Consider the following 24791-nt stretch of genomic DNA (forward strand, 5'->3'; position numbering starts at 1 on the left):
CAACTAGCATCCCCAAATTCCCAAGGAATCTAATAGCTTTTCAAAGAGCAAAATGAGCCAGTGACCTAAACCAATGTTTTGTCAAAGTATAAATATTTGTTTAAAAAAAAAAAAGTATCTTATTTACATCGATATAATGTGAGAGGTTAGAATTAAGATCACAAGTTATTTCTCAGACAGTAAAAAATACAAGATTTGTACAAAATACAGCATTCACGTATTTAGTAACAGACAATCGAAGAGTCTATTATACTGATCAATTAAAAACCAGGTACCCGTGAGCAACAATTTGCCTTTACCTGTAAATCATTAAGTCCTCTTGAATCAGAGTCAGATGTATCTCTGTAAGCTGAGCTAGTCAGTTCTACATCAGTTGAGGCACGACTCCTCTTCTTTAAAGGTTTACAAGAATCTGAAATCTCGCTGGCACCTTAACACAACATACTAAAATTAGTCTTAACGTACATTCTTTTTTCTTTTTTTTTTTTTTGCTTGAAATTAGTAAAGGAACAACAAAGATGAGACAGCCTGAAACTGGACTTTATTTGCTAGCCTTAATTTTCAGTTTGCAATTTACATACTAAATTAACTTTTAATAGAGAATTAAATAACTGAAAATCACCTTAGAAAGTCCTTTTGACAAATTCTGAATATGCTGACATAGTAGAGGAAGCTACTAAATTGTCTATAACAGAGGATAAGCCATTAGGAGATTACCTCTTCATCGTCCCTATTTAAAATACATCTGGTCAAAGTTATCATCTTATATTTTACTATGTACTTACAGCATATGAACAACACAGGCTATCCTTCCAACTAGCAGCGCAAAAAACCCAAACCCAAACCAAAAAAAAAAAAAAAAAGACACCTTCATCACCAGAAAGTTTCAAGATCTCTGTAGTTCACACAGAATGAAAACCATTGCCAATGTGTGCAGAGCCAGAAACTTTCAATAACGTGTGTTTTGGTGCGTAACTCACCTTTCTGCAGTCCTGTCTTCACTGCTGTCAGTGGAACCATTTCAACCTGTTTGAATAGGAAAACCCATAGTTAAAAACAGATGAACTTTTCCCCTAGTATTAAAAAGAAAACATTAACGTTTAAGCGATTAGCATCTCTGAACTCAGATGTAGTCTGTCATCCCCTTCTTAGCGCGAGCCTTCTCGTCGTGCTGGGATTTATCCTAGCTGCCTACGCTGAGTGCCACGAGACAAGGCAGCCACAGGCTCACTAGCAAGGTCCTTCCCAATCGCTCCCTTTGGGCACGAAGATGACAGGAAAACTTTAGCCGTGTCCAGCAGGCAGGAGCGGGGTTCAGTTGGGCAGCCAACCCTGACGCCTTTGTAGAACCCCACACCTGTGTAAGCACAAGTTTACCTTAACAGGCACGACACTCAGGTTAGAGACACTTAATGCATCGCCATTGTAAGGCACATCCACCAAGCATGCACTCCCGAGCTCCTGGGAACACAGACTTTTTCTCTGTATAGAGTGCTGCAAGGCCACGGGGATGGAGGTACGGGCTTCGCACGGAGCGTTGCAGAGCTCTATACAGCTGGAAACTCAATGCCAGTACACACTTAAGCAGACAAGCTTACAATCTTGCAAAAGCACTTCAAGTCCTCGATCCTACAGCAGAAGGGCAAGTTTAGAAACTGTTCTGCCAATGTACGTGTAACGTGAGAATTTGGCGAATGTATAATAATTAGAGAAGAAAGTTGTTGCCTAAAGTCCTGTTTTTAAGGTTAAGAATTACAAGTTATTTCTTTACAATGTGGTTACATATGCATGTAGAAACACATTTAGTAAATATTTAAGGATTATTCTATAATTTTTTTAAAAAATATTTTATTTTGTTGTACAATAGGTAAAAACATACAATAGAAGGATTTGTATAGGATACATTTCGTAATACAAATATAAAATCTAAACAATCACTTTTATTTCTCCACTAGTCACTGTAACAGTAGCATTAACATTTTGTTTTTCCCATTAATTGTACTCGTTCCAGTTATAATTTTATACCAAGTTGTTGCAGACTAATTTGGGAATCAGTTGCAAGAAAACTTGACTTTGGGTAACAAATATTGTTGCATAATTGTAAGGAGTTAGTAAGTTTTTCTTTTTTTAATATAACTTAATACATTCAAGGTTATGCGCATTACAGTGCATCTGTGTTTAATTTTCAGTCATATACTTTTCCTGAGAAAAGCACTTTGATGTTCATAGTCTTAGTTAGCTAGATAATATAAGCAAGCAAAGCTAACTGGGATCCATGAAGTTCATATTGTTGGTTCTTATACCTTAGTTAATTTAAGAAGCATTTACAAACATAAAATAACTCATCTGAAAACATGGAGGCTGCAACACCCCATGGCAAGGGGTTTAGGGTCTATGTCAGGTCACTCACGCCCAACATTTAAGTCGCTTTCAAGTTTCTCGCTGAAACTTCCTAGAGTTACAACATTCTTCTGCTGAATACAGATGTAAATGCTATGGCATCAAAAGAAAATGTGAAAAAAAGCGACTGGGTCTACTATCAACCTCTGAAATGAATGAAGTGCAAAACAAAGTGTAACGGGCAAAGAATAAATTAGAATAAAAGAGATAAAAACAAAATTTTCCCCTTCCCATATAAAATCTTTAACCTGACTGTCCCTTTTTAAAAACCCTCATCGAAAAAAGCTATCCTATGAAACATTGTATATAAAATTATCAGGTTTCAAGTGGAAAGGCCCTTGGAGAGTGAAAATTGACCACATAAGGAAAAGAACCAACAACTTTGACAAACTTGTTAAAAAGTGTATTCAGTTTTTAATATTAAAGTACGTCCAGCCACTGAACTTTCCTACTCATTTCCACGTGGAATTCTTTTTTTGTTTTAAAGCAACAACATTTGTCTCTCTGACATCCAGATTAAAGGAATGCCCTGTACACGTTAGATCTACTTAAGGAAAAAAAAAACGTATATCCCAGAAGACCTGTTTTGCTGATGTCTGCCAACAGAAAGTCTGACTATTCATCGTTAACTTAAATCATTCTCAGAGTCCATTTTCAGAAGTGGTCAGATTAATCAGTCTAACTTCATTTGAAAAACAAAACCTCAATACAAACCAGCAGCTAAATCAAGAGCAAAAGGAAGGAACCTGGTGGCAATTCCATCAAATAGAAGTTACTGAAACAAAATCACTTTGCTCATAACAGAAATCTCATAGCAAACATGGCAGGTTCATTAGGAGTCTTGCATCATTGAGTTCCCATTTTCCATAGCCTGACTGATACTGTGAAGATGCCAGTAGCAGAGTCACAGCAATGGTATTGACAAGGGGATTTCATGAAGGATAGTCCAAAACGAAACCCGATGGGGAAAAATGGAGAAAAATAAAAAGGCACCAATATAAGCCACAACATTTATGAATACAATATATTTTAACTCTCTACATGGAGGAAGCCAACCTGCTCCTTTTTGATCTTCTTCTTTGGCACAACTTCAGTGGATTTCTCAGACTCTGAGCGGGTTCGAATCGATCTTCTCTGTTGCTTCTTTTCTAAAGAACCTGAAGAAGGAAAAGGGTTTCTATTATATGGTTCCTTATATTTCTGAGCTACAGAAAGATGTTCAACACCAAATCAACAGGTAAAGTAACGAAACCAAGACTTTTTCCTCTTTTGAATGTTTTATTTTAAAATTCAGTTCCAAGCTGTTTGCCAACTGGTGCTATGGTTTGCAGATAACACGTTCTGAGTCCATAGACAGAGGGAGCAGCTTCAGAAAAAGACACCAGTAATAGTACAAAACCAAAAGCTGGAATCCAGTTTAGGGCAAATGGGTTTTCACAACACACCTCTCAATCACAGTCTTCGCTTTGGTTTATTTTTAACCAAACAGTCCATCTTTGGTGCTTATGGGGAGGTATCCACAATGAACTTCTTGAACTAAAACAAGCTAGAAATTCGAGACGCAAAACAGAGCTTCCCCGTTTTCACTCCCAGTGAAAAAGCCAGCACGGTGCCCCAGCTCTGCAGGGAGGATTGGTCTTCCTTCGCAACTCTGGCTACCGCAAAAATTTCAAGCAAGAGCCCCGCTACAACACGTGCCATCAGTATGAAATCTAAATGGGCAACTAAAGATTTTGAGAGTTGGAGAAAACAGAAAGCACAAACAGAAGCAGTGATTGTGATGCATTATTATAATTAACGTGAAAAACAAGTTTTTAAAAATGTTACCATGGAAAAGAAACTCAGATTAATGAAGATTATGTTATTTCAAGAGAGAAAGTATGAATTGTTTTTTTTTTTTTTGACGAGTAAGGTTGGCACAATCGGAAGGTCCCTCTGTGCTACAGAATCTGCCAAAAGGCCCTACTGAGAAGCGTGTCCTGAACACCACACCACGTGCAAGTTTTGAAACAAGGCACGTGCCTAGAGCTGTACTGGCAGAAAGCTGAAGTTTGAAGTTTCACAATTATCTATTGTGCAGAATTACTCTTTTCTTCAGTTTTGGGTGTTTTACCTAAAGACAACGTGAATGTAAGATACTCGGTACTCTTCCAAGTAAAAATACAAACTGTTGGACCAGGGATGAAGTTATTAATTAAGTAATTAAGATAGATACAGCGTTGGAAGTCGTAAGCCTACAGCTTCTTGTTAGGAGATAAAATATCTAGAGAGGGACAGGCGTCAATCAGACACTGAAAGAAAGCCTCTCAACAGGTCTCCAGAAAAATAAACGTCATTAATTGGACAAGCTTTTTTTTTTTTTTTTTTTTTTTGAGGCTGCACGTAGCATGCCGTGGCTCTGGAATACCTTAGTAAGTTAACTTTCTAGTTGAAAAAGTTGTTTGTTTTTACAAAAACTGTGTTTCTGGAAGAAAATAATGTTTTCCTTTGAGGGAAACAAGTTTTGCAGCAAATTAAGTAATAGTAGCAAGGAGCTGTTAATAATTTATCAGTGACTCAGCTCAACATCCTTCATGTTAGAAGCTGTGTAACTTTTGGCTCTAACGAGCTACACCCACCAATACACACAAAACTATCGTGGATCTCAGCACGAAAGCTAGAGGCCATCTTTTGTCACCTTTGTGTTCAGCTGAAATTCTCTGAAGCAGCTAAAAGTCAATTTGGGCAACGGTGACCAGAAAATTAATTTAATCAATAACGTATTTCCTCCCCACGCTGCCTCACTGTCCTAATGGAATTAAGATAAAGCCCTATGTCAGAGGAGAAACTCTCAAATTAGTACATCTAATATTGGCTGAAAGCAGTTTCTTTTAATATAATGGGCACTTTTTTCCTCTTCCTGCTCTCCGAGGATCCAGCGCATCACCTCCACAATGCTCCTATCCCATCTTCACGAGTATTTTGATCCGGTTTCAGGACAGATTTCAGACCAGCAATCTACCTCCCTACTGGCCAGGCCAGGTCAGGTCAATCCTGTTTCGGCTGTGTGGGGAAACCAGAGGCACTCTGAATTCTCATAGCTGTTCTCCTATTACCAGATTTCAAGTTACAGAATTCTTTTCCCGGCATCATGGACCTGTGTATATCTAGCTGCAGGTTATTAATAAGGACTCCCAGAGTCATTCTGTAAAATACTTTACCGTAAAGGTATTCTGAAGTTCCGGTGACCTTAAATTTGAAAAAAGGACTTCGCAGTTATGTTCCATGAGAGGGGATCAATAACTGTCTGGACTTTGGAAATGGCTTTGAAAGTGACTGTTTGGAGTGTATACTGAAGTAAAGCTCATGCACTGTATAGGGTGTTATCAGGTGGAGTTTTACGTATCCAAAAAACCTAAGAAAATGAAAAAAGAGAGGCTCAGAATTCTCACCCCCTACATCTGAAGAGCCATTGTGAAGGTGAAGCCTTTAGTTCCCAGGTGAGAAAGAAAAAAAAAACCAACAAAAAACCAGAGATCACCTCTCCTGCTGCAAGGCAATTAAAGTAACAACTGTTTGAAAAAGCTGAAGTAACTATAGCGACTCAGATTGGAAAAAAGAACCACTGTCGACAGCAGCAGAGGAAACCCCGCTCGCATCAGGAAACCCCACTCACACCAGAACATCCGGACTACTCAGCCTGCATTGTAAAGTCCCGAAATAGTCCAGAAAATAGTGTATAAGAAAGCCTACCTAAAAGCTATACAAGTGCAGAAACCGAAGCGAGTTTGCAGAGGAGAGTGTTCCCACCCATGTTGACTGAGGTTTTTGACCTGGAGTCTCATTTATTTTATGCCCAGAAAGGGAGAAATAACAAAACAGTTAAAGCAGAAGTGACACTTAGTAACTTCATAAGATTTTCTCAAGAAAAGACGTTGCGGTTTGGGTTTTTTTTTGGCATGCTAACTGTAATGAGCCTTCCATTTTTATTTTTTTCCCTTCCATACCAGGAGCACTTGCTCATCCTGCTATGAGAGAAAATCACTGTTGTGTTCTCCAACCTAAGATTTACTTCTACATACCCAACGTAAAACGAAGTACTTATGTTCGGGGCTATACCAAGGATATTATTACCAGCACATTAACAAACACACAGCAGTTAATGATTTTTACACGGACTGTAGAAAATCTGCGGCTGAGATATAGAAGGCCCTATAGTGACAGGAGGGACTTGAAAATCTCTTGGTTTAGGATGACTCAAAACTGCCTCTTTTCAGGAACCTCCATCCTTTCCCCAGAGGGGTACGTCTCCTTCTGGGGGTGCTGAGAGAACACACTGCAGAAGGAAATTTCTGCTGGTGGGGAGATCAATCCATTTGGAAGAATTCCCATTAGCAATTTATCAGAATCAAAACATGAAAAAAGCATTGGTTTTCTGTTCCAAGTCTAGAAAGCACTCAATCCGTTTTCCTTTCTCATTCTTCCCTACTACTGTACTACCAATTAACTTCAAATAGCTTATCCCAGGCCTTCCCTTTTCAGTCTCAAGCTCCATTATTTGCTTCAGTGGTTCTCCCTCAGACAGTACTTCAAAACTCAGTGTTTTATGATAGGGCCCCTAGAACAACTTCAGAATCAAGCATTACATCACTTTGTTGATAGAGTGATCAGAGGCAGTTAAAAAAATAAATCACTGCCCTCTACAAAGGTCATACTGGAATTCATCAACAAACTTTGGTCAAGCACCCATCACGGCTCAGATCCATTCCTCACTATCCCACTTCCAGACTCTCTTCCTTTGATCTCAGCCACCATGCTTTACATTTGGTGCCAAAAGCCTTTACAGTACTCTGCTAACATATGTCCGCTACGTTGTCTTCTAAAACAACTTGCCATCTGCTCTCCACAAGGCACCCATCCTTCTCATAAGACGACTTGGATCCTGCAAGTTGCAGACGCTAAAAGTTGAGAGGCCAAACCAGCTAAATGCCATCACAAAGACATCCTGTGTTTCTCAAACATCTGGGCTCATCACGTGCTTATCAGCCAGGTTTGGTACAGCTGTTATGTAAACACAAATACGTTCATAATCCTTTTTACCTAATGAGAAAACGCCAGTTTTGATATTTGAGTTTAAACGCTAGGTTGTTACAGTGCAGACACCCTGCAATTTTGCCTACCTGTTGACCCAGGAGTCGTTTCAGGAGAGGACGCGTTTTGCACTGTTGCTTTTTCATTTCTCTGATTTGATGAAGAATTAAGTTTTTCTTGTCCTTTGACGCTTATTTCCGTTTTGTTACCGACTCCCTTAAAAAGAAAAAAAGATTGCGTGAGCCTATTTATACGTTATTGCTAACAGGCATACCAATCTACTCCTCAGCCTCAGAACGGAAACCTTCAATACAACACATACACGTGATGGTCTGTGCTACTGAGCCGCTTCTTTGCACAACTTTCCATCCCTCTCAATCTCCCCTTATATACAAGGAAAAAAAAAATATTCCAGTGACTTTTCTAAACATTACCTTCTCTATAATGCTTAGGATGAAATAAATACTCTCCAGGTAGAGAGGCAGAAGAAGGAGGCAGAGAAATAGTCCTAAACCTTTTCCTTACACTGACTGTGAGAAGCTGCTGCGCACCTGAAGGAAGCTAGGAGGCAGAACTCATTTTAGAAGTCTTACGCAAAATGCAGTTATTTTTCAATATATTATTAACAATTTTGTCATCTTATCTGTTTCCCACAAATAAACTGCTTTTAAGATTTTCAGAGATTTGCTCAATTATTTTAACTAGGAGGTTGGAATTAAACAACTTTGGTATTTTGAACACATTATTAGCAAAAGTATGACCATCTGTAGGGAGCTCCTTGGCCGACAGTCAAAGTAGTTACTACCAGAGACTTTGGGACGCACTGAAATTAGAGGTTTAATACAATGGAAGATTGTTATCATAGCCTGGCTTTTGTTAGATCTCTCCACTGAAAGAAACATGTACTGTAAAAGCACAGCGGACACAAGTTTAAGCTCCACAGTACGTCAGACTTGGGATAACGATGAACAAGAGGAGTCACTACACAAAGCACGTACCTTAGTAGAATAAACAAATTGATCGATGAGTTTTCCATCCCCAGCAGCATTCTGAAGGGCAAAAACCTGTTCAATTTTAACAACTGGAGACATGTTACATTTTTGAAGATCCAAGTTGTGCATGGTTATTGAAGCTGGTAAGGATTTTCTGGCTGCAGCAGTTTTCCATGCAATTTTCACAGGAGGGGGCTCCTCCTCTTCCACACTTGACTGCCTCCGCTGGCTTTGTCTTCGCAACTCCGCACTGGAAGGCGATGCTGCTACCACGTTGGCATGCTCTGGCTGGGCGTTCAGTGCTGGCTTTGGACGTCGGTTCTTCTTGGTCTCTGACTTAGAAGCAGCAGTCTTTTTGCCTTTTGACAAAACCTCCTCTGGCTCTTTGTCTATATAAATGAAGGTGTATTGTTCTATCCTTTCTTCCCGAGTCATTTTCAACGCTTTCTCAGCATGGGCAATACCAATATCCCACTGAGCACGCTCTCTTTGCGGCCTTGGTTTGCGAATCTTAAGGAACAAAGACAAGCAGCTAATTACACTGAAGAATCCCGAGGCTCTTCAAATCTCTCAGGCAGCAAATTTAAATTTACTCTCCATTTACAGTGCATTTTTGAAAGGTAGATTGTGAATTCCCCCACTCGGGGCACAAGCAGACACTCTAGCTAGATTGTACGACCATTACCATTAAAAGCGTCTGCCCTAAATTACAAATTCACTAAAGACAAGAGCAGGCAGTAATCAAGCCCACGATTCTGCTAGGGGATACAGAATGAAACCTGATTCACCTACTTTTAAATCCTCCACGTTTTTCCATAAACATCCTTTCCTTTCCACATCAATATTTTGATTAGCATAAATATTGACTCAAGTAGTCCATCTACACAGAAAATAATTGCTGTAACTAACACTTCATTTCAAATACAGCAATGGAGAAGGACATATGCACTAGTAGCAGGGGCTGGACAAGTGTCCTTTAAATTATGTATTTTCCAAAGAACTGGTTAATAGTGAACACACAGACGTTGTTTTTATTTAATTTTCCGACAGAGATGTAAAATTATCTCCAATGCCCAGGATGACAACTGTCATGATGAACAGACAAAGTCAAGTTACCAAAATTTCACATGGAAAAGGAGGAGCATGGAAACATTTTAGGTATCTTCGTGAGTGCAGACAACCCTTCACATAGTAAGGTACTGCTGTGTTTCAGAACTGCACCCATTTGAGTTTCACTTTCACAGGCACCGTAAATGTTCTTCTACAGTTTGTGTTCATCATACCTTCTGTTTCTCAGAGTGGTTGCTGGCTTGCTTAGCAGCCTCTGCCAATAACTGCTCATACTGTTTGTGTCCTTTGTACTCTCGAACCCTCTTCTCGTGCACCCACGCCCGCTCTGGCTGGTTGCTAAAAAACTGAACATGGTATTCACGGGCACCTGAAATTGAGAAATTCTAGTCAGCAGTTTTATTAACACCACTTTTTGTGTTTAGCTTACACTCTCCTACTCCACATCACTCCGCTGCTGCAGTTGGAAATACCTAGCTAGGTCTAGAAGTACGACAGGCCCAGATTCAGAGCAGCTTAAGACGGGAAGTCGAGTGTACCTTGCCCACCCCGAATGCGCTCACACTTACTAGCGTCTTCTTGTAACACACTGACTTGGGAAACGTGCACCAGCACGGTTTGCACAGGCTCGTTTGCAGAGGTAACTTAAAAAGCGCTAGTTTTGTGCATTGCAGTAACAGTCCAGTTCAGAATACAAACAAGCAGAATCCATCCCACGAAGGGAGTTCAAAGACGAGATTTTTAATAAAGGAGCAACTACAGACACCTGATGTACTCTAGCAGTGATCTTCCTCCCTTACCTCTTGTGTTAATTTTGGTATGAACATCAAGCTGTGGATCACATGAAACCATGCAAGGCCACCATGGGTACGTTCCCACCTTGGACCAAACCAGATCGCCAACCTGAAACTTGATGTCATGGGCGACTTGCGTTGGAAGAGAAGGCAAGAACTGCTGGACCTACAAAGAACAACGCAAGCTTAGCAGCCACGGAAGACAACTTGATGCACTTGCAGATATACACACGCTATCCACAGGGGTTTGTTATTTTTCTCTTGGGTATCACTGGGGTTTGATAATCTAATGTGAGACAGATACTTCTGAAAAACACGACACAAAGGACTTGCATACAGCTAGGATTTACACACGATAGTCACCAACAAACCAAACCACAACAGCCCGCCACAAAAAACAACCTAAAAACCAAAGCAAAACAAGACAGACCAAACAAAAAATAAAAAATAAGTTTCTGCTTTGTAAGTTGACTGTGAATGTCGCTTTTAGAATAACATGATCAATACAGTACAAGAGACGTTTTGTTGCAGTAGTGATTAACAAGCATTTAAAAAAATGGCCGCTGATTTATTTGACAAATTAAAGTACCCATATCGTAACTGGAACAAAAATAGTAACACAGTGGAAGTTCAGAAAGTGTTAATTAGTATGTGTACTAACCGGGGTTTCCTCCAACAGTGCATCTTCTCTTGGTCTGTCTGCTAGCATGCTAAGCCTCTCATTTGGTCTCTAGGACATGGGTAACAACGAGGAGGAAAAAAGGAAAATAAACACAAACAAGATAAGGGGGCAGTAAAACCAAAAAAAGCATACTAATGAAACCAAACTAAAAATAAATAGCAAAGAGAAAAGCAACTATGAACCCAGAAAACAGAAGTATGACGATTCCTTATTCCCAGTTCAAAACAAAAGCAGCATCACAACCAAACGCCTCTTCCCCTCTCCGCTATTTACATCGCCATCACACCTCCATAGAACAGTGCTCTGCTGGACCAGGTGACAGAAAAACACTCAGGGGTAGCAAACCCAGCTAACTTCCCACCTAAACGAATGTACCAGCTCGAAGCAGCAGAGAAGGACAGATGAAGGAGATCCACAGGGACACGGCGAGTCTCACCGCACACCAGTTGTTTGCAAAAAGCCCGTTACAAAAATCGTATTAAAGATACGATACGGAAACTGAAAAATCTCTGTTGGACTGCATGCGGTTGACGAGGGTTTGGGGGATCAGAGAACGGCGACAAAAGACCTACGAGGGCGTTTACAAGCCAGGCTGAGGAGCACGTGCCCTCCGTGAGGTGGGCTGCCACCGCCCAACGGGACAGAGAGCAGGCAGCAGAGACGTTAGCCAGAGGCATTAGACGTTAGCCAAAGGGCTCAGAGAAAAGCAGAAAGAGGAGCCGGAGTCATGCAGCGGGAAACAAGCGGTGCTGCTAATCCAAACTACACCTAGCTCGTGTAAAGCCGAGACCCCACGTTCGGCACCACCGCTCGCTTCGGCTCGGCCAGGAAACGCGTCAGCAGCGGGACGACTCGGGTCGGCTCTGGCACGGGTCGGAATGCCATTCAGAGCCCACAGCAGACAATCGTTCAGACCAAGCACACTGAATTTGCTGGGCAGAAATCGCTCCTGCTCTCCTTCCCCTGCCGCGAGCTCGTGGAAACCTCGCCTCCGCCAGAAGAGCTGGGCTGGCCGCGCAGGAAGCCCGCACAACGCGCCGCGAGCTTCCGGCTGCTCGCGGAACAACTTCTCCTTAGAACAAATGCTCACGGCTTAAAGTTCAGCAATGTTTGCATAACATTTTCATTTCCAATCAGCATTCCCAGTGCAAACGCTCTCCCACAATCAGCGGGTTTGCACCGAGATTGCAGCACCAGGAGGAGGAAACAACTGCACGCCAGCCTGCTTTCAGCCAACTGCTGACCCCAAGGCCCGGAGCGGCGAAGGCTCCAGCAGGAGTTGTTTGTCCCTACCACGATGATTTTAACTTACAAGTCTCACGCCATCGATACCAAACGATCACGCGAGTATACATCAGGAACGTGCACGAAGACAAAATCACACAGCGTGAAACAAAATGGTGGGAGGACGAAACTGGGCCTGCACGAGGACAACTGGCTGCAAACCACCTGCACAGAGCCCTGCTCACGCCGAGCAGCGCTGCGATCCCTCCGGCCGTCCGAAACCCAGGCGAGTAACACGAGAGAGCAGCAGTGCCTCTAGGAAGGGAAACAGAAGCCTCCAGGCGGACAAAAGCACGGCTCGGATTTTTGTGAGTCCGGGATGACACAGAGAGCACACAGCCAGGAGCTGGGAATTTTAGGGAGGCAAAGGGCTTAGTTCGGCCTGGGGAAATCAGCACGGCAACAAGACCGAAGATGACGCCCTGATCACGCCCTCTGCGCCAACCCCGCTTGCGGACTACGAGAAGAGCAGCCAAAGGGATGTACAAGAGCAGAGCCCGTCCCCGGTAAGAGGCAGAGCAGAAGAGGGCAGAGCCAACAGCCCGACGCGGGGACGGCCGAAGCCCGGAGGAGAGGGCAGAAAGCCGGGGTAACAGCCTGCCTCCGACTCCCCTCCGGAAGAACCGCGCTCACCCAGGCTCAAGCCAAAGTTCTGTGGGGGCAGCGCGCCATCGCAGCAGCAAAGTGCAGGCAGGCAAGCGGCGCAGGAACGGAAAGGGGCTCAGCGGGGTGCCGAGAGCTGGCTGTGGGAACCGGGCCCCCTCCTACCTCCGTGCAGGTACGAGGCCGGGGCTGCTGGAGGGGAGCTGCCACCCCGCCGCCGGTACAGCCCCCAGACAGGGCCCTCGGCACCGCTTCCACAGCGAGGAGGTCGCAAACGCAGTCCGGGAGGACTTGCTTGCATTTCAGTTGGACAGCCCATTTCCAATTCGGATCGCTTTATTTATTTGTTTGTTGGTTTATTTTTAAATCTCACTGAACTTCACCAGGCTCAAATAAACCAGAAGCTCGAGGCCCTGCTACATCACCCAGTTGACCCCTGGAAGAGCTCTGCCTACCTGCTCAGCAGCTCTAAATCTGCAAATATTCCTGGCGAGAGAGGGGCCAAATCAGCAGGTCTTCCATTAAAATAAACACGTTTAAAAGTAAATAACAGTAAATCAAGCGTATAAACCTGCTATACCAGACCAGAGCCCCGACCCGGAGCACGGGATCTCCTCCCAAGCCTACTGAAAGCAGCCGGCATTTCCAGGCTGGGACACAGAAACCGGCGTCACGGAGCTAGCAGCAATGAGCAAGAGGAAAGGGAACAGAAGCAATGAAGTGGCTTAAGAGACTGAGGAAAAGAAAAAGGCCGGGAGGACCAAAGAGCGGTGGCCCGTGCCTCTGCCTCCTGGAATCGAAGCTGGAACACCCCCCTACACCCCCCCGCCCCGTACGAACATCTCTATCACAAACACGGCAGCGTACATCGCCACCAACGTTTCTGAAAGTTTGCTGAGGCACCCGGTATTTCTGATCTGCCTGGAGCACCGACTTCTACTGACTTCTGCATACGCTACATCAACAGCTCTGCATTGACACATCTACCAAAAAATTCATGTCCGTGGCCAACACCAGTCACACACAAAGCACGGTCAGATACCGCACAAACCCAGGGAGTATCTACGGTGCTCTAGGGTGGATTTGCATATTTGTGTTTTGGAGAGGCAGGTGATTGTTTCCTCCGGGAAATCAGACTGCTCCTACGATATCTGAAAGCTGCGGTGATGAATAAACACTCCGGTAACCTGAATTTCCACAGAACAACCCAGCTTTACTTCGAAAGGCAGCTTTAGGAACTGCGCATACCTGTGTGCTTTGGGTCAAAAGCTCCAACCTCCGGTACTGTCCACAGCATAGCCAGCTCTGAACATGCTAAAGGACTAATACTAAAAAGCATTAAATAAACTTTTCTAATGTTTATTTTTCATTCGTAGGCTTCTCACCACAACTCTGTTGCTCTACAGACACGGTTCCTAGCAACCTAACATAGAGCTTCTGACACGTAAGCACGGCCTCACGACTTTCAGTACACATATACCTAGAAGCAAGGAAAAACACTGCTCGAGATGCACACTCCATCAACAGTACCAGGTACACAGACGTCTGAAACTCTTTTTCCACTTACATTTTGTTCCTCTGGTTCTAGTTTTGGAATTTTGTGCGACTTGCGCTCTTCCGACCGGGAAGAGTCATGCTTGCTACTTTTTTTCCTTTTCTCTTTTCTCCCTTCATGTTTCGCCTTAGCATACTCACTCGCTTGTACTTCATTTAAAAGGTCCCCACAAAGAGAGGACTCAAACAATTCCCTGCCGTTCTGGATAGTTTTGGTTATTTTCAGTTTGATCTCTGGTGAGCCAGTCTTCTTTGGAATCCCCGTCTGTGAAACCGAAGGTGGCGGCGGAGGTGGCGGCTGGGGAGGGGGAGGTTTTTCCAGAACTTCATGCGGCCTCGCGTTCGAGTTTTCCATTTGGTAGTACTCCGGGGGACTAAAGTTTCTGACTGTACCGAAGCCGTTGGCCGAGCCATTGGGATACTGGCTGTACGCCTGGTACTTGGCTTGAGGCTCGTACACGTTGATGGCGGGGGGATAGCCGTTCGTGAGGGGCGGGAGCTCCTCCGCCGTGGGCGTCGGGTACGGGAAGCCTTGCTGCAGGGCGCTCTCGTACGGCGTCTGCCCACCATCTTCAGCAATGTCGCTGCTGGCATCAAAGGCATCCTCCTGGCGGATGTTGGCTGAGTCAATGAGCTGAGGTGGCTGCTGAATTGTGTTTCCCATGATCCCTTGCATGAAAGAGAAAGAGAAATCCATTGTTCTGCTCCAGCATCCTCAGCTTTCCCTTCTTCTCATAGGGCCTGCAGGCAGGGAGAAGGGAAATAGGAAGTCGGCGTTAGAAGGCAGCAACCGAGCGGACTGCGGCGCTGAAAAAAGCAACCCGGAGACCAGGCTCCCCCCGCCCTCCAGAAGCAAGCTGCTCCTGCCCTCAGAGGACTGGTACTACCGAAAAAGGGCCCCCTGCGCATCTCTGCAGAGCAGCTTTTTCACATACCCGCTTCCTTCTTTTCCAAGACAATTTAAGAAATGATATAAGCACCTACAAATGCTTAAGAACTCCGAGCCCAGCTGTTACGAAGCCAGAACAATGGTGCTCAAATTCAAACCACTCTGCAGAGCCCTCCTAGCGTGCCGCTGGGAAGCGTTACTGTACCACAAAGCGGCAGGACAAGGGCTTCGATCCGGCCTCAGACGCGCAGAAGACACCATGTTCTCTCGACACCACAGTCGCTGCAAGCTGAACGTGCCAGGAAAGACACAAAGATCACCCAAACGACGGAGGAACAATTTCTCTTCCTCCCTGCCAGAATCCGGGGCTGGGGAGCAGCCCTTCGGAGGGCAGGAGGCCTACGCCAGGGCCTTTTCTCAGCGCCGGCACCCCCGCAGGGAACGTCGTTCCACCTCGGCTGCCGGGAGACGCAGCTCAGAGGGAACGGCGGCCGCAGGTGGGGCTCCCCCCTCGCTTCCCTCGCCAAAAAGCAGAGCGGAGCGCGCCCCGCTTGGCTCCGAACAGGCGGAGGAGAGGGCTGCTCTCCTCGCCTCCCCTCGTCATTTTAACACCGAACACCCCGAGCTGAGACACTGTGACCGAGGGGCAGCAGCCCCAGCACAAAGGATCCCCAAACCCGCGGTCAGTCACCGAGTTATTAGAGGCGGGGCAGACGCCCCTCTCCTTCCATTTGCCATTTCTTATTAAAACCCCAAAGTCAGACTAAACCAAAGTTAGATTTCCAAACCTCAACCGCAGGCTCAGAACAAGCTTTTTGCCTCTGTTAATATTTTTTACACAGCGCTCACCTAACTGATCTCACCGCTCAGTAGGAAGAAACGCACAGCGACCCGAAGCACAGGTAAGAAACACCAGTTTGCAAGGTCAGTTTAGCCCTCCCAAAGTAAATATAGCTCTGCAGTATTTATTCTGCCCGGCGCGGGCACAAAGGAGGGTTACCGTGCCCTTTTGGCCAGGGTTTGACGTGACACGAACACATCCCACTGCTCATAACAGGAACCTACACGGCCCCCTGCCCCCGTGGCGGTCTCGCCCTCCCGACGCGCCCCCATCCCCTACCTCTTCGTTGTCGGACGAGGTTTTGTTTTCAGCACTGCCCTCCTCAGAGGCTGCCGAGAGAAACCGCAGTTACAGCGGCAACAAGAACTTGACCAGAATTTTGTTGCGCGTCCTGCCAGCTTCGCCCCCGGGTTATATCCACGTTGTACTCATCCCTCCTGCCCGGTGCAATCAACCGGGGGCGCATCCGTCACCGTAATTAAGCAACTTCGGGGAGCAACCTAACAGCACACCGCCGCGCAGCAGGATCTGCTAAGCACAGTAACTCTGAAATCTCGTGGCAGTGAAACCACGGCAGCCGCAAGAGCCCCCGACAGGAGCGTTGCTGCTGACGGCAGGGACGGCTCACGCAGCGAGAGCGCTGCCTATCGAGGTCAAAGCACCCCAGAGCACCCCAAGCCCCCGCCCGTTCCAGGAAGAGGAAGAGGAACTGCCTGCGCTAGCTGCAAATCAATTGCTGCTTCACGCCTGCCAAAGCGACGAGCGACCAGATTTCTCCCACTAGCAAGAGGTTTCACCCTCGGCCGTTGTTATTTGTTGCTAAAAACAGAACCGACCCATTGTGCTCAACGCTCCAAAAGGGAGCCGCGGCTTACGGACCCGCGGCGGCGCTCACCCACTGCTGGCCGGGCAGGGACAAAGCAGGAACAGCGTGAGAAATGTTACAACTGCCCAACCTGGCACTTTGGGTTTTAAACGGGAACTCGATCCCTTCCTTTACCCGGCGCTCTGACGGTAGGCCCGCCCGTTGAGCTCAGCACCAGCCCCCCGGAGCGCAGCCCTAAGCTGTTCTCCCCGACCCTGAACTTCGGCAGGGGCGTCCCAGAGCTAGGGCAGGCGACGAGCACCGCGCTGCAGAGCTCAGCCCCCGAGAGTCCGCAGCTATGCCGTGCTCTGCGCTGCGTTAGAAGCCTGACGCTGCTCACGCCGCATGCCGTTTGAACAATTACGCTTCGTGTTCTCCTGCTCCGAGTCCGACCAAGGGTGGCAACGAGTTCTGGGTCCTGCGGCACGACTCCCATCCGCCCTGACAACGCGACAAGGAGGAGAAGGGATCCCAACTCCTTTAACAGACGTTTTTGCCCAGTGCAGGTTCTCCGGCCTTGCAACATCCAGCACGAGGCAGGCCGCTCGCTTCACCCCGCAGAACGGCCTCTCTGAGGAGCACATACCCACGGAGCACGAGGGGAAAACCAAACAGAAAAACCTCGCTGCCAGGACCAGAACAACCAGCCCTCAGCCGGCCGACACCGTCGGGCGCAGAAACCTCCACAAACCCTCGTCTTCGAGGGTTACTGACGCCCAGAAGCCAGCTTTTGCAGCTGAACCTCCGCATAGCCATCTTCCAGACAGGACAGGGCCCCTCGCCCAGCTCCCCGAGCGCTCCCTGCGCTGCACGGAGCTGGTGCCTCAGGGCTCGCACCGGGGAGGAACAGCAGGAGCCGCGCGTACGGCCCGCAGCCGCCTCGCTCCGAGCAGCACCAACGCTGCGCAGCAGCCGAAGCAAAAGGCTTCTGCCCCGAGACACGGTACCCTTCCCCGTGTCTTTTACGTAGGAACCAACTTTAATTTCATTTCTATTACACCGGCAGCCCTAAACCTTCCACGCTAAGATGCGGGATACAAAGCAGGCTGTTCCCTGCAGCGTTTCAGCGGGACACCTTGCTTTGTTTATCCTCCGGGGCGTTACACGCGGCGACAGGACAAACCGCTGCTCACGGGGCTGGAGCACCAAGCCACGGCAACGCTCCGGGGCTACAGAGAGACGCGACGCTCCTTCCCCGCACGCGGTCAGAGCGCTCTTGCCAGGACAGCTCGGGAGGGCTGACGTAAGGGACGGCAGCAAAAACGGCACTTCGGCAGCGGGGAGCAGCGGCCGCTCCCTGCGCAGCCCCCGGCACAACGGCAGCACCCGAGCGCCGCTCGGGAGACCCGGACGCAGCACGGGCACGGCCGGGGCTGCTCCTCCTCAGCCCTTGCAGTGAGTCCCGAGCTGGAACAGGCCCCGGGGCTGCCCGGGCACAGGCTGACGGGGGCGTGGAGGGAGGCTGTCAGCCTCCTTTATCTGGTGACGTGAAAACACCTGCGGATTAGCAAACTTCACATCGCTGTTTAAATTGGACTGAGAGCTGGCAGTTAAACAAAATCACTTTGATTTTTTAATTAATCCCTTTCCAGAGCCGACCTGGACAGAACAGACCCCGAAGCCGGCCCGCGCTTCTCAGCTTCCGACCCGCTCCGGCATCTGCCTGCGCAGGCGGCAGCAGCAAGGGCCGACGCTTCCCTGAAGGGCTGCCCTCAGTGGCCCTCAAGCACAAGGCGCCGTTCTCCTCCGGCAGAGCTCGTGTCATCGAGAGCTGCTTCCGTCCGAGCCCTGCGCTGCCGCTGCGGTTCGTACGCCCGGATTTCGCACCCCGCTTTCGCACCCTTCTTCCTTTTCCAAAACCGGCTCGGTCTGCTCCTGCGTGAGCCGCGCGCGGTAATGGGGGAACCGACGCACGGCGCGACGGATCCCCGCCAGGCGGGGCTCTCGGAACGTACACCCAAGGCAGGATTGCTCTGTGAAAGCCTCTCAAGTTCTAACACAGAATACGTCCACTGAAACACCACCGAGAGGCTCCTGCCCAACCCAGCCCGCCCTGCCAGAGGGACGCCACCTACGAGCGCAAGCGGAAGCCACTCGCAGCGCTCCGTGCTGGGCGCACAGCACAGCGCTTCGAGCAGCTCCCGCTGCCCTCGCTCCCACAGCCACTACTGCTAAGTTACAGCGTCAGACCCCCCCGGCGAGCATTCAGCTTCCAGATACGGCCTGTAACAGACACGGCCCTGCTACGACACTGGAACTCACCCAAAAGATAGAGAAGGAGCACAATTTCATTATTTCAAGTACAGGAAATTATTCCAAGTAATTTAGGTATGAAATTGATACTTTTTAGCAGTATTGGGAAACAACGTGGGCACAAAGATACCTTCAAAACCCCAGCTGAATTTCCTACCAAGAGAAAGAAGAGTTTGCCCTCTAGCACTGCCGCCAGCGACCTGCACTGGGCCCTTCCCGCTGCCGGAGGATCTCCCGGCCAGGAGGGAAAGCAGGACCCGAACCCGACAGGGGAACTACAGGGCCTGTTTGCAAACACAGCTCTGCACATGGACACCGCCGACGCAAACGGTTCCGTGCTGCCCCCAGGAGTCACAACTCAAGGTATCAGAGGGAAGAGGTAAATGAGATAAACCGGGAGGAACGAGCTCTGCTGGGGGCAGGACCCAGCTGGCCCCGGGCTGAGCCCGAGCACAGGTAACAGCCGCTGACAAAACCTGCGCAGCACGCAAATATTTTAAACCCAGCTTCCATAAAACCTTTTGGAATGAATTTTACCTCTTCTCCTTGCCCGCTGACAACCACCACGTGCGTGACCTACAGCGGCTCAGCACTTGTTGGATTGGAGGCGTCTGACACAGCCGCAGAGAGCAGAAGCTGCCCCGCTGGCAGCGCTCCGAGGCCGTGCTTTGAGTCAGCCGCCCGTGCTCAGCCGGGCTCCCCCTGCCCGGTCCCCGGCCATCCTGCACAGGCAGGCCTGCGACAGCCCAGCTGCCCTTCACGCAGACCTTCCTCCGAGCGGGTCGCTGCCGCCCCGTACGTTTCGCTGGCGCCCTGCACGCTGCCAGGCAGCAGCCGCCCCCAAACCCAGGGGTGTCTGGCTCCAGCAGGCCGGGCTAGCTCTGAAATGATGCGACTGATCTCCGTCGCGCTTCCACTCTTCCTTTCAAAACCTGACGGCCGCCCAACTGAGCGCACCTGACAGCTACGGGCTGCTTCCCGCCGGAGCTCAGCACTGACACCTGACAGCAAACCCTGCGCTACACCCGAACATGCCCCTGCTTCCTCTACGGTCACGTCAAAACCACCTGGACAGCCACTCACCGGGCACAACAGCCTCCTGCGCTACCGAAATCACATCAGCAACAGGCAGGAGTACAACAACCGTCTGTATTTACTTCTGCATTCGGTATTCGTAGGCTGCTTGTCTCGTTTTGCTCTGGACACCTGTAAGAACTCACGTACATATTTTCACTTCTACACCCTAGGCCAGCGCCCGGCTTTCCAGCCGCACGTAGGTTCATTAGCAAAAATAAATTGCAGCCTGTGGATTTGTACCGACTTCAGCCGGCCTGAGCAGCCTCTTCCAGCAGACACCGAAGGTGAATCAGAGGCCTCTCCACAAACTTTTCTCAACGTTTTAAAGCTTGTGGTGAGGCTGGTCACTTCCCTGCACACCTTTTTAAAGGCTCCAAGTGCCAGAAGGAATAGTCACGGCTGTCAGATGGTTTCGATAAGGCCACTTTTAACAAGCTTCCCACGGGGGAATGGAAGGAACCACCTCACACAGCAGCAACAAAAACGCCGTGCGTTTAGAAACAGAAGGGGTGACCTGAGCGCGGAGCGCTCGTTTGTTTCTGAGAGCCTCAGAACTTGAGCGAGAGACACGCAGGAAATTCTTTTGCTCTCTGGGGAGGCTCAGAGGCCGATATTCACACAAAACCAGGAGTCAGACCTCTGGCAATACCCAGTACCGCGTGAATCACGGCCCGCCTGCACATGCCGAGCCCGGGGTAACAGCGACAGCGCGCCTCCCGCACCGCTTCCGACCCAGGCGGAGCTGCGGGGCCGAAAATGCCCAACGGCCGCGAGAAAGCAGCGCGGGGCCTCCGACCGCCGCTCCGCTTGCGGCGGGCTGCCTCCGAGCAGCTCCCCGAGGAGCCCGGGGACCCGAACAGCCCCCGGGAGCCCCCGGGCCGGGCCAGGCCGCGGCTGTGCCTCCCCTCGGCGACCCCGCAGCCGCCTTCACGCCGCCGCCGGTGCGGGACGAGGCCGTGCCCAGGCCGCTCCGCGCAGTGAGCCCCAGGGGCGCGGCAGGCCCGGACGGGGACGGGGACGGGGACACGGGGACGGGGACACGCGGACACACGGCCAAGGCCGAGCCACCGGACGCAGCCGAGGCACGGAGCCGGGGCACGGAGCGGCGCCGCGGGCAGGCTCCGGCCGCGGCCCTGCGGCCCCGAAGCCGAGCGCCGTGCCGGGCCGGGCCGCTCCGTGCCGTGCCGGGCCGTTCCGTTCCGTTCCGTGCCGCGCCGCCCCGCCGCCCCCCGGCCGTGCCCGCTCCGCCGCCGCGAACATGGCGCCGCCGCCCCCCGCTGCCCGCCCGCGCCGCCCCCGCCCTCACCTTCCGTCAGTTCCATTCTAACCGCCCCCGCCGCGTCCGCCGAGCCCCGCGGAGACAAAGGCCGGCGGCGGGGGCGGCGGGGCCCGGCCGCCCGTCCCGTCGCGCCGCTGCAGGCCGCGCCGCAGCCCCGGCCTCGAGTTCCGCGCCCCCGCCGCTGCCGCCGCCGCCGCCGCCGGGCCCCGCCCCGGGAGGCCGCCCGGCCCCCTGCGCGGCCGCGGGGAGGCGCCGGGCGGGCGGCGGGGGAAGGCGGGCGGGCGGCGAGGCGCTGCGCTGCGCTGCGGGGCCGCCCCGGGCCCGCCCCGCGCCGCTCCGTGCCCCCGGCCCCGCTCCCGGCCCGGCCCCGGCCCCGGCCCCGCTCCCGCGCCGCCGCCTCCGCCCCCCCCCCGCCGCCGCGTCCCGCGCCTGCGCGCGCCGCCGCGCCCCATTGGCCGCCCGGGAGGAGCCCGCCGCGGGGCACGCTGGGGGATGTAGTCCTGCGGGAGGAGGGGGGCGCGGGGTCGCATCCTGCCCCTGCGGTGGTGCCGGGCGGGGGCGCAGGCGGCGAGCGGGGCCTGGGGGCACCGCCTGCAGCGGGTCGGGGAACACATCGTCCTCCGGCTAAGGGTCCCCCCCGGCTGGCAAGCAAGGCACGGAAATGCTCGCAATGAAGCCCCCTCTAAAAGCCACCTCCTGTGGGCAAAAATCCAACGCAACGCGTCCTTCCTGCAGCAAAACAGCACCGTGCGAGGAAAGGAAGAGGAAAACATAATAAAATGGAAACAAGAGAAGCGCAGGAGCACGGGGAGTAACCACGACGGGGAGACAACGTGATGCCTGCTGCGGGGAGCCGGATAATCACAGAACCACAGAATGTCCCCGCTTGGAAGGGACCCGCAGGGATCATTGAGTCCAACCCCTGATGAACTGGGACGGCTGGGGAGCGAGGGATGGGACCCAACGGGGAGGAGGAGACCGGGGGGTGCTGAGCTCCGCGAGCCGCCGAGGAAACACCGAGCGACGATTCCCAAGGCATGGCACGTCCCGCTGCCCAGCGGCTCAGCACCCACGGCCACCAGGCGCTGTCCTCGTGCAGGGCAGGGGCTGCGAGTGCTGCAAATAAAGGGAATTAAAAAAGCAATTCTCCTCCTCCCTAATGCTATAACCATCCAACGTGGAGGTGACCTAGAAAGGCTTGCTCTTCCCCTCTTCCCCTTCCTCTCCCTGCTGTAGAGTTTCAGCCCCAAGTGCTCGGTGTTCCTGGGCTGGTGCTGATGTTCTCGCGGCTGAGGGATGGGAACGCATCTTCTGCTTCCTGCTGACTCCTCCTGACAGCCCACCAACGTGCTGGCAGCAGTTCTCGTCTTCCTCCATTTTTCTCCTCTTCAGCTTTCTTTCACACCACTTGTGCCTCTTCCCAACAGTTTTTACGTGAAATGGCCGCTTGGTTGGGAAGCTGCGCCCGGAGCTAACGCTGAGTCCACAGCACGGAAGCTCCGCGGCAGGACCTTGACCTTCCTCAGCCCCCGAGGGAGGATGGACAACCTGTGCAGTGCCCAGCACGAAACATGGAACGGGGGGGGGAAAAACGCCCTTCTGCCTGTTCCCTGGGACGGGTAAAGAAAACATTTGGCCTTTGAAAAGTATCCAGCTTCTAAAGGAAAAAGGGTTTGGCATAAAGGAAGTTTTTAACTCTAACATCTAGGTGAAAGCGAAAGTTAGCGGGCAGAGGTTACTGCCTGCTCTCGCATAAGACGTTTATCAGAAAACAACGAGTGCTGACCTGTTGCTTCAGCACACCGGCCCTTTACTAACGCTGTCTGCAGGGACCAGGAGAACAAAGTAAACAGCTCCCAGGGGAACGTGCACGCACACGTAACCAGCGATCCTTACCAGGATCACCACGCAGCCTGCGCTAATCCGGGACACTGCTCCCACAGCGGCGCTCTGACCATGTGCTTGGTGGCTCCGCAGGCCCCCGGGGGCTGGGGGCTCTGCCTCCCCACCCCACGGCACACTTCGGCTTGCAGGGATCCTCCTGAGCAGTTCGAGCCAAATCCCCACCGAACTGCTTCTGATGAGCCAAAACGAGCTCTGCCAGGCTCCTGAAAGGCAGAGTGCTTGCACAGCACCACAAATCTTCGCTGCAGCACGGTGAGCAAGGGGTACCTTCCTGCGCTGGCCACAGGACAGGAGCGTGCGTGCGTTTGCCAATTCATCCACTTTTCGTTTCCTATTCCGTTACTTCCTCAAGCAAGAACCTCTCCTAAGGAAAAAAATCCCAGTCGAGCAGGATGGACGTTAGCAGGACAAGGCACTGAGGGACAAAGCCGTACTGTTGCATAGCCCGCATTAACAACCCAGAAATGTTTCGGACCGTAAAAACCGATTCGGAGGGACGGCGGGGAGATTTTTTTTCCCAGAAGTTAAAGGACCCGGAGACCGGCCCCCGCTGGGAATCGCGCTCAACTCCTCAACCGCTGGGACGCGCAGCGAGAGACCTCTGGCGGCCGGCCTCGGGAGCTCTCCGCCTCCCTCACCCGCGTTTCCCAGCTCCTTTTCTGTCTGTTTTTAACGCTGCCCGGCCGACCGAGCACCCACGGGGCCCTTCCTCCCGTTACAACGCTGCGGCTGGCGCGACGCGTTGCCCTGGGCCCTCTCCGCCCTGCCGGCACTGCCAGCCTCCTGCCGGCCCCCGGGCACGGCTCCCGCCGCTCCCAGCCGCCCCCTCCCGCAGCCGCCTCCCCGCGGGCCGTGCCCCAGGCGCGAGCCCTGCTCGGGCGCGTCCCGCTCCCGCTCCCGCTCCTGCCCCGCACGCGGGCACCTCGCGGGGCCTCCGGGGCTGAGCGGGGCCTGTTCCGCGCGGGGCCGTGCGGGGCTCCAGCGGCTTCGCCGGCCGCAGCTCGGGGCCTGACGGGGCCTGAACGGGGCGTAAACAGGGCTTTATGGGGCCTAACGGGGCCTGAACGGGGCATAACAGGGCCTTACGGGGCCTTACCGGGCCTTACGGGGCATGTGGGGACTTACGGCACCCGAAGGGGGCCGAAGGGGGCCGAAGGGGGCCGAAGGGGGCCGAAGGGGGCCGAAGGGGGCCGAAGGGGGCCGAAGGGGGCCGAAGGGGGCCGAACGGGGCCGAA

General features: G+C 51.1%; 1 protein-coding gene across 6 annotated transcripts in view; it reads right to left on the bottom strand.

Annotated features, from left to right (window-relative positions):
- Positions 1 to 24759, bottom strand: part of NSD3 (nuclear receptor binding SET domain protein 3) — a 45818-nt gene extending 21059 nt beyond the window's left edge. For 2 of the 6 annotated variants that reach the window (XM_080568569.1, XM_080568565.1), the window contains exons 1-10: positions 21679 to 21864; positions 14461 to 15188; positions 10986 to 11054; positions 10331 to 10490; positions 9746 to 9900; positions 8469 to 8972; positions 7560 to 7686; positions 3457 to 3557; positions 981 to 1026; positions 300 to 430 (exon numbers count right to left, since the gene is read on the bottom strand). In XM_080568569.1, coding sequence (XP_080424695.1) covers positions 300 to 430; positions 981 to 1026; positions 3457 to 3557; positions 7560 to 7686; positions 8469 to 8972; positions 9746 to 9900; positions 10331 to 10490; positions 10986 to 11054; positions 14461 to 15144 — 1977 coding nt within the window. In that variant the 5' untranslated portion in view covers positions 15145 to 15188; positions 21679 to 21864. Of the gene's footprint in view, positions 1 to 299; positions 431 to 980; positions 1027 to 3456; positions 3558 to 7559; positions 7687 to 8468; positions 8973 to 9745; positions 9901 to 10330; positions 10491 to 10985; positions 11055 to 14460; positions 15189 to 16456; positions 21560 to 21678; positions 21866 to 24652 lie in introns of those variants that run through there. The other 4 variants (XR_013942230.1, XM_080568567.1, XM_080568566.1 and 1 more) reach the window with 4 other exon arrangements.
- Positions 24760 to 24791: the final 32 nt, after the last annotated feature.

Source organism: Anser brachyrhynchus (assembly GCF_964034855.1).
Source record: "Anser brachyrhynchus genome assembly, chromosome: 26".
Taxonomy (NCBI): domain Eukaryota; kingdom Metazoa; phylum Chordata; class Aves; order Anseriformes; family Anatidae; genus Anser; species Anser brachyrhynchus.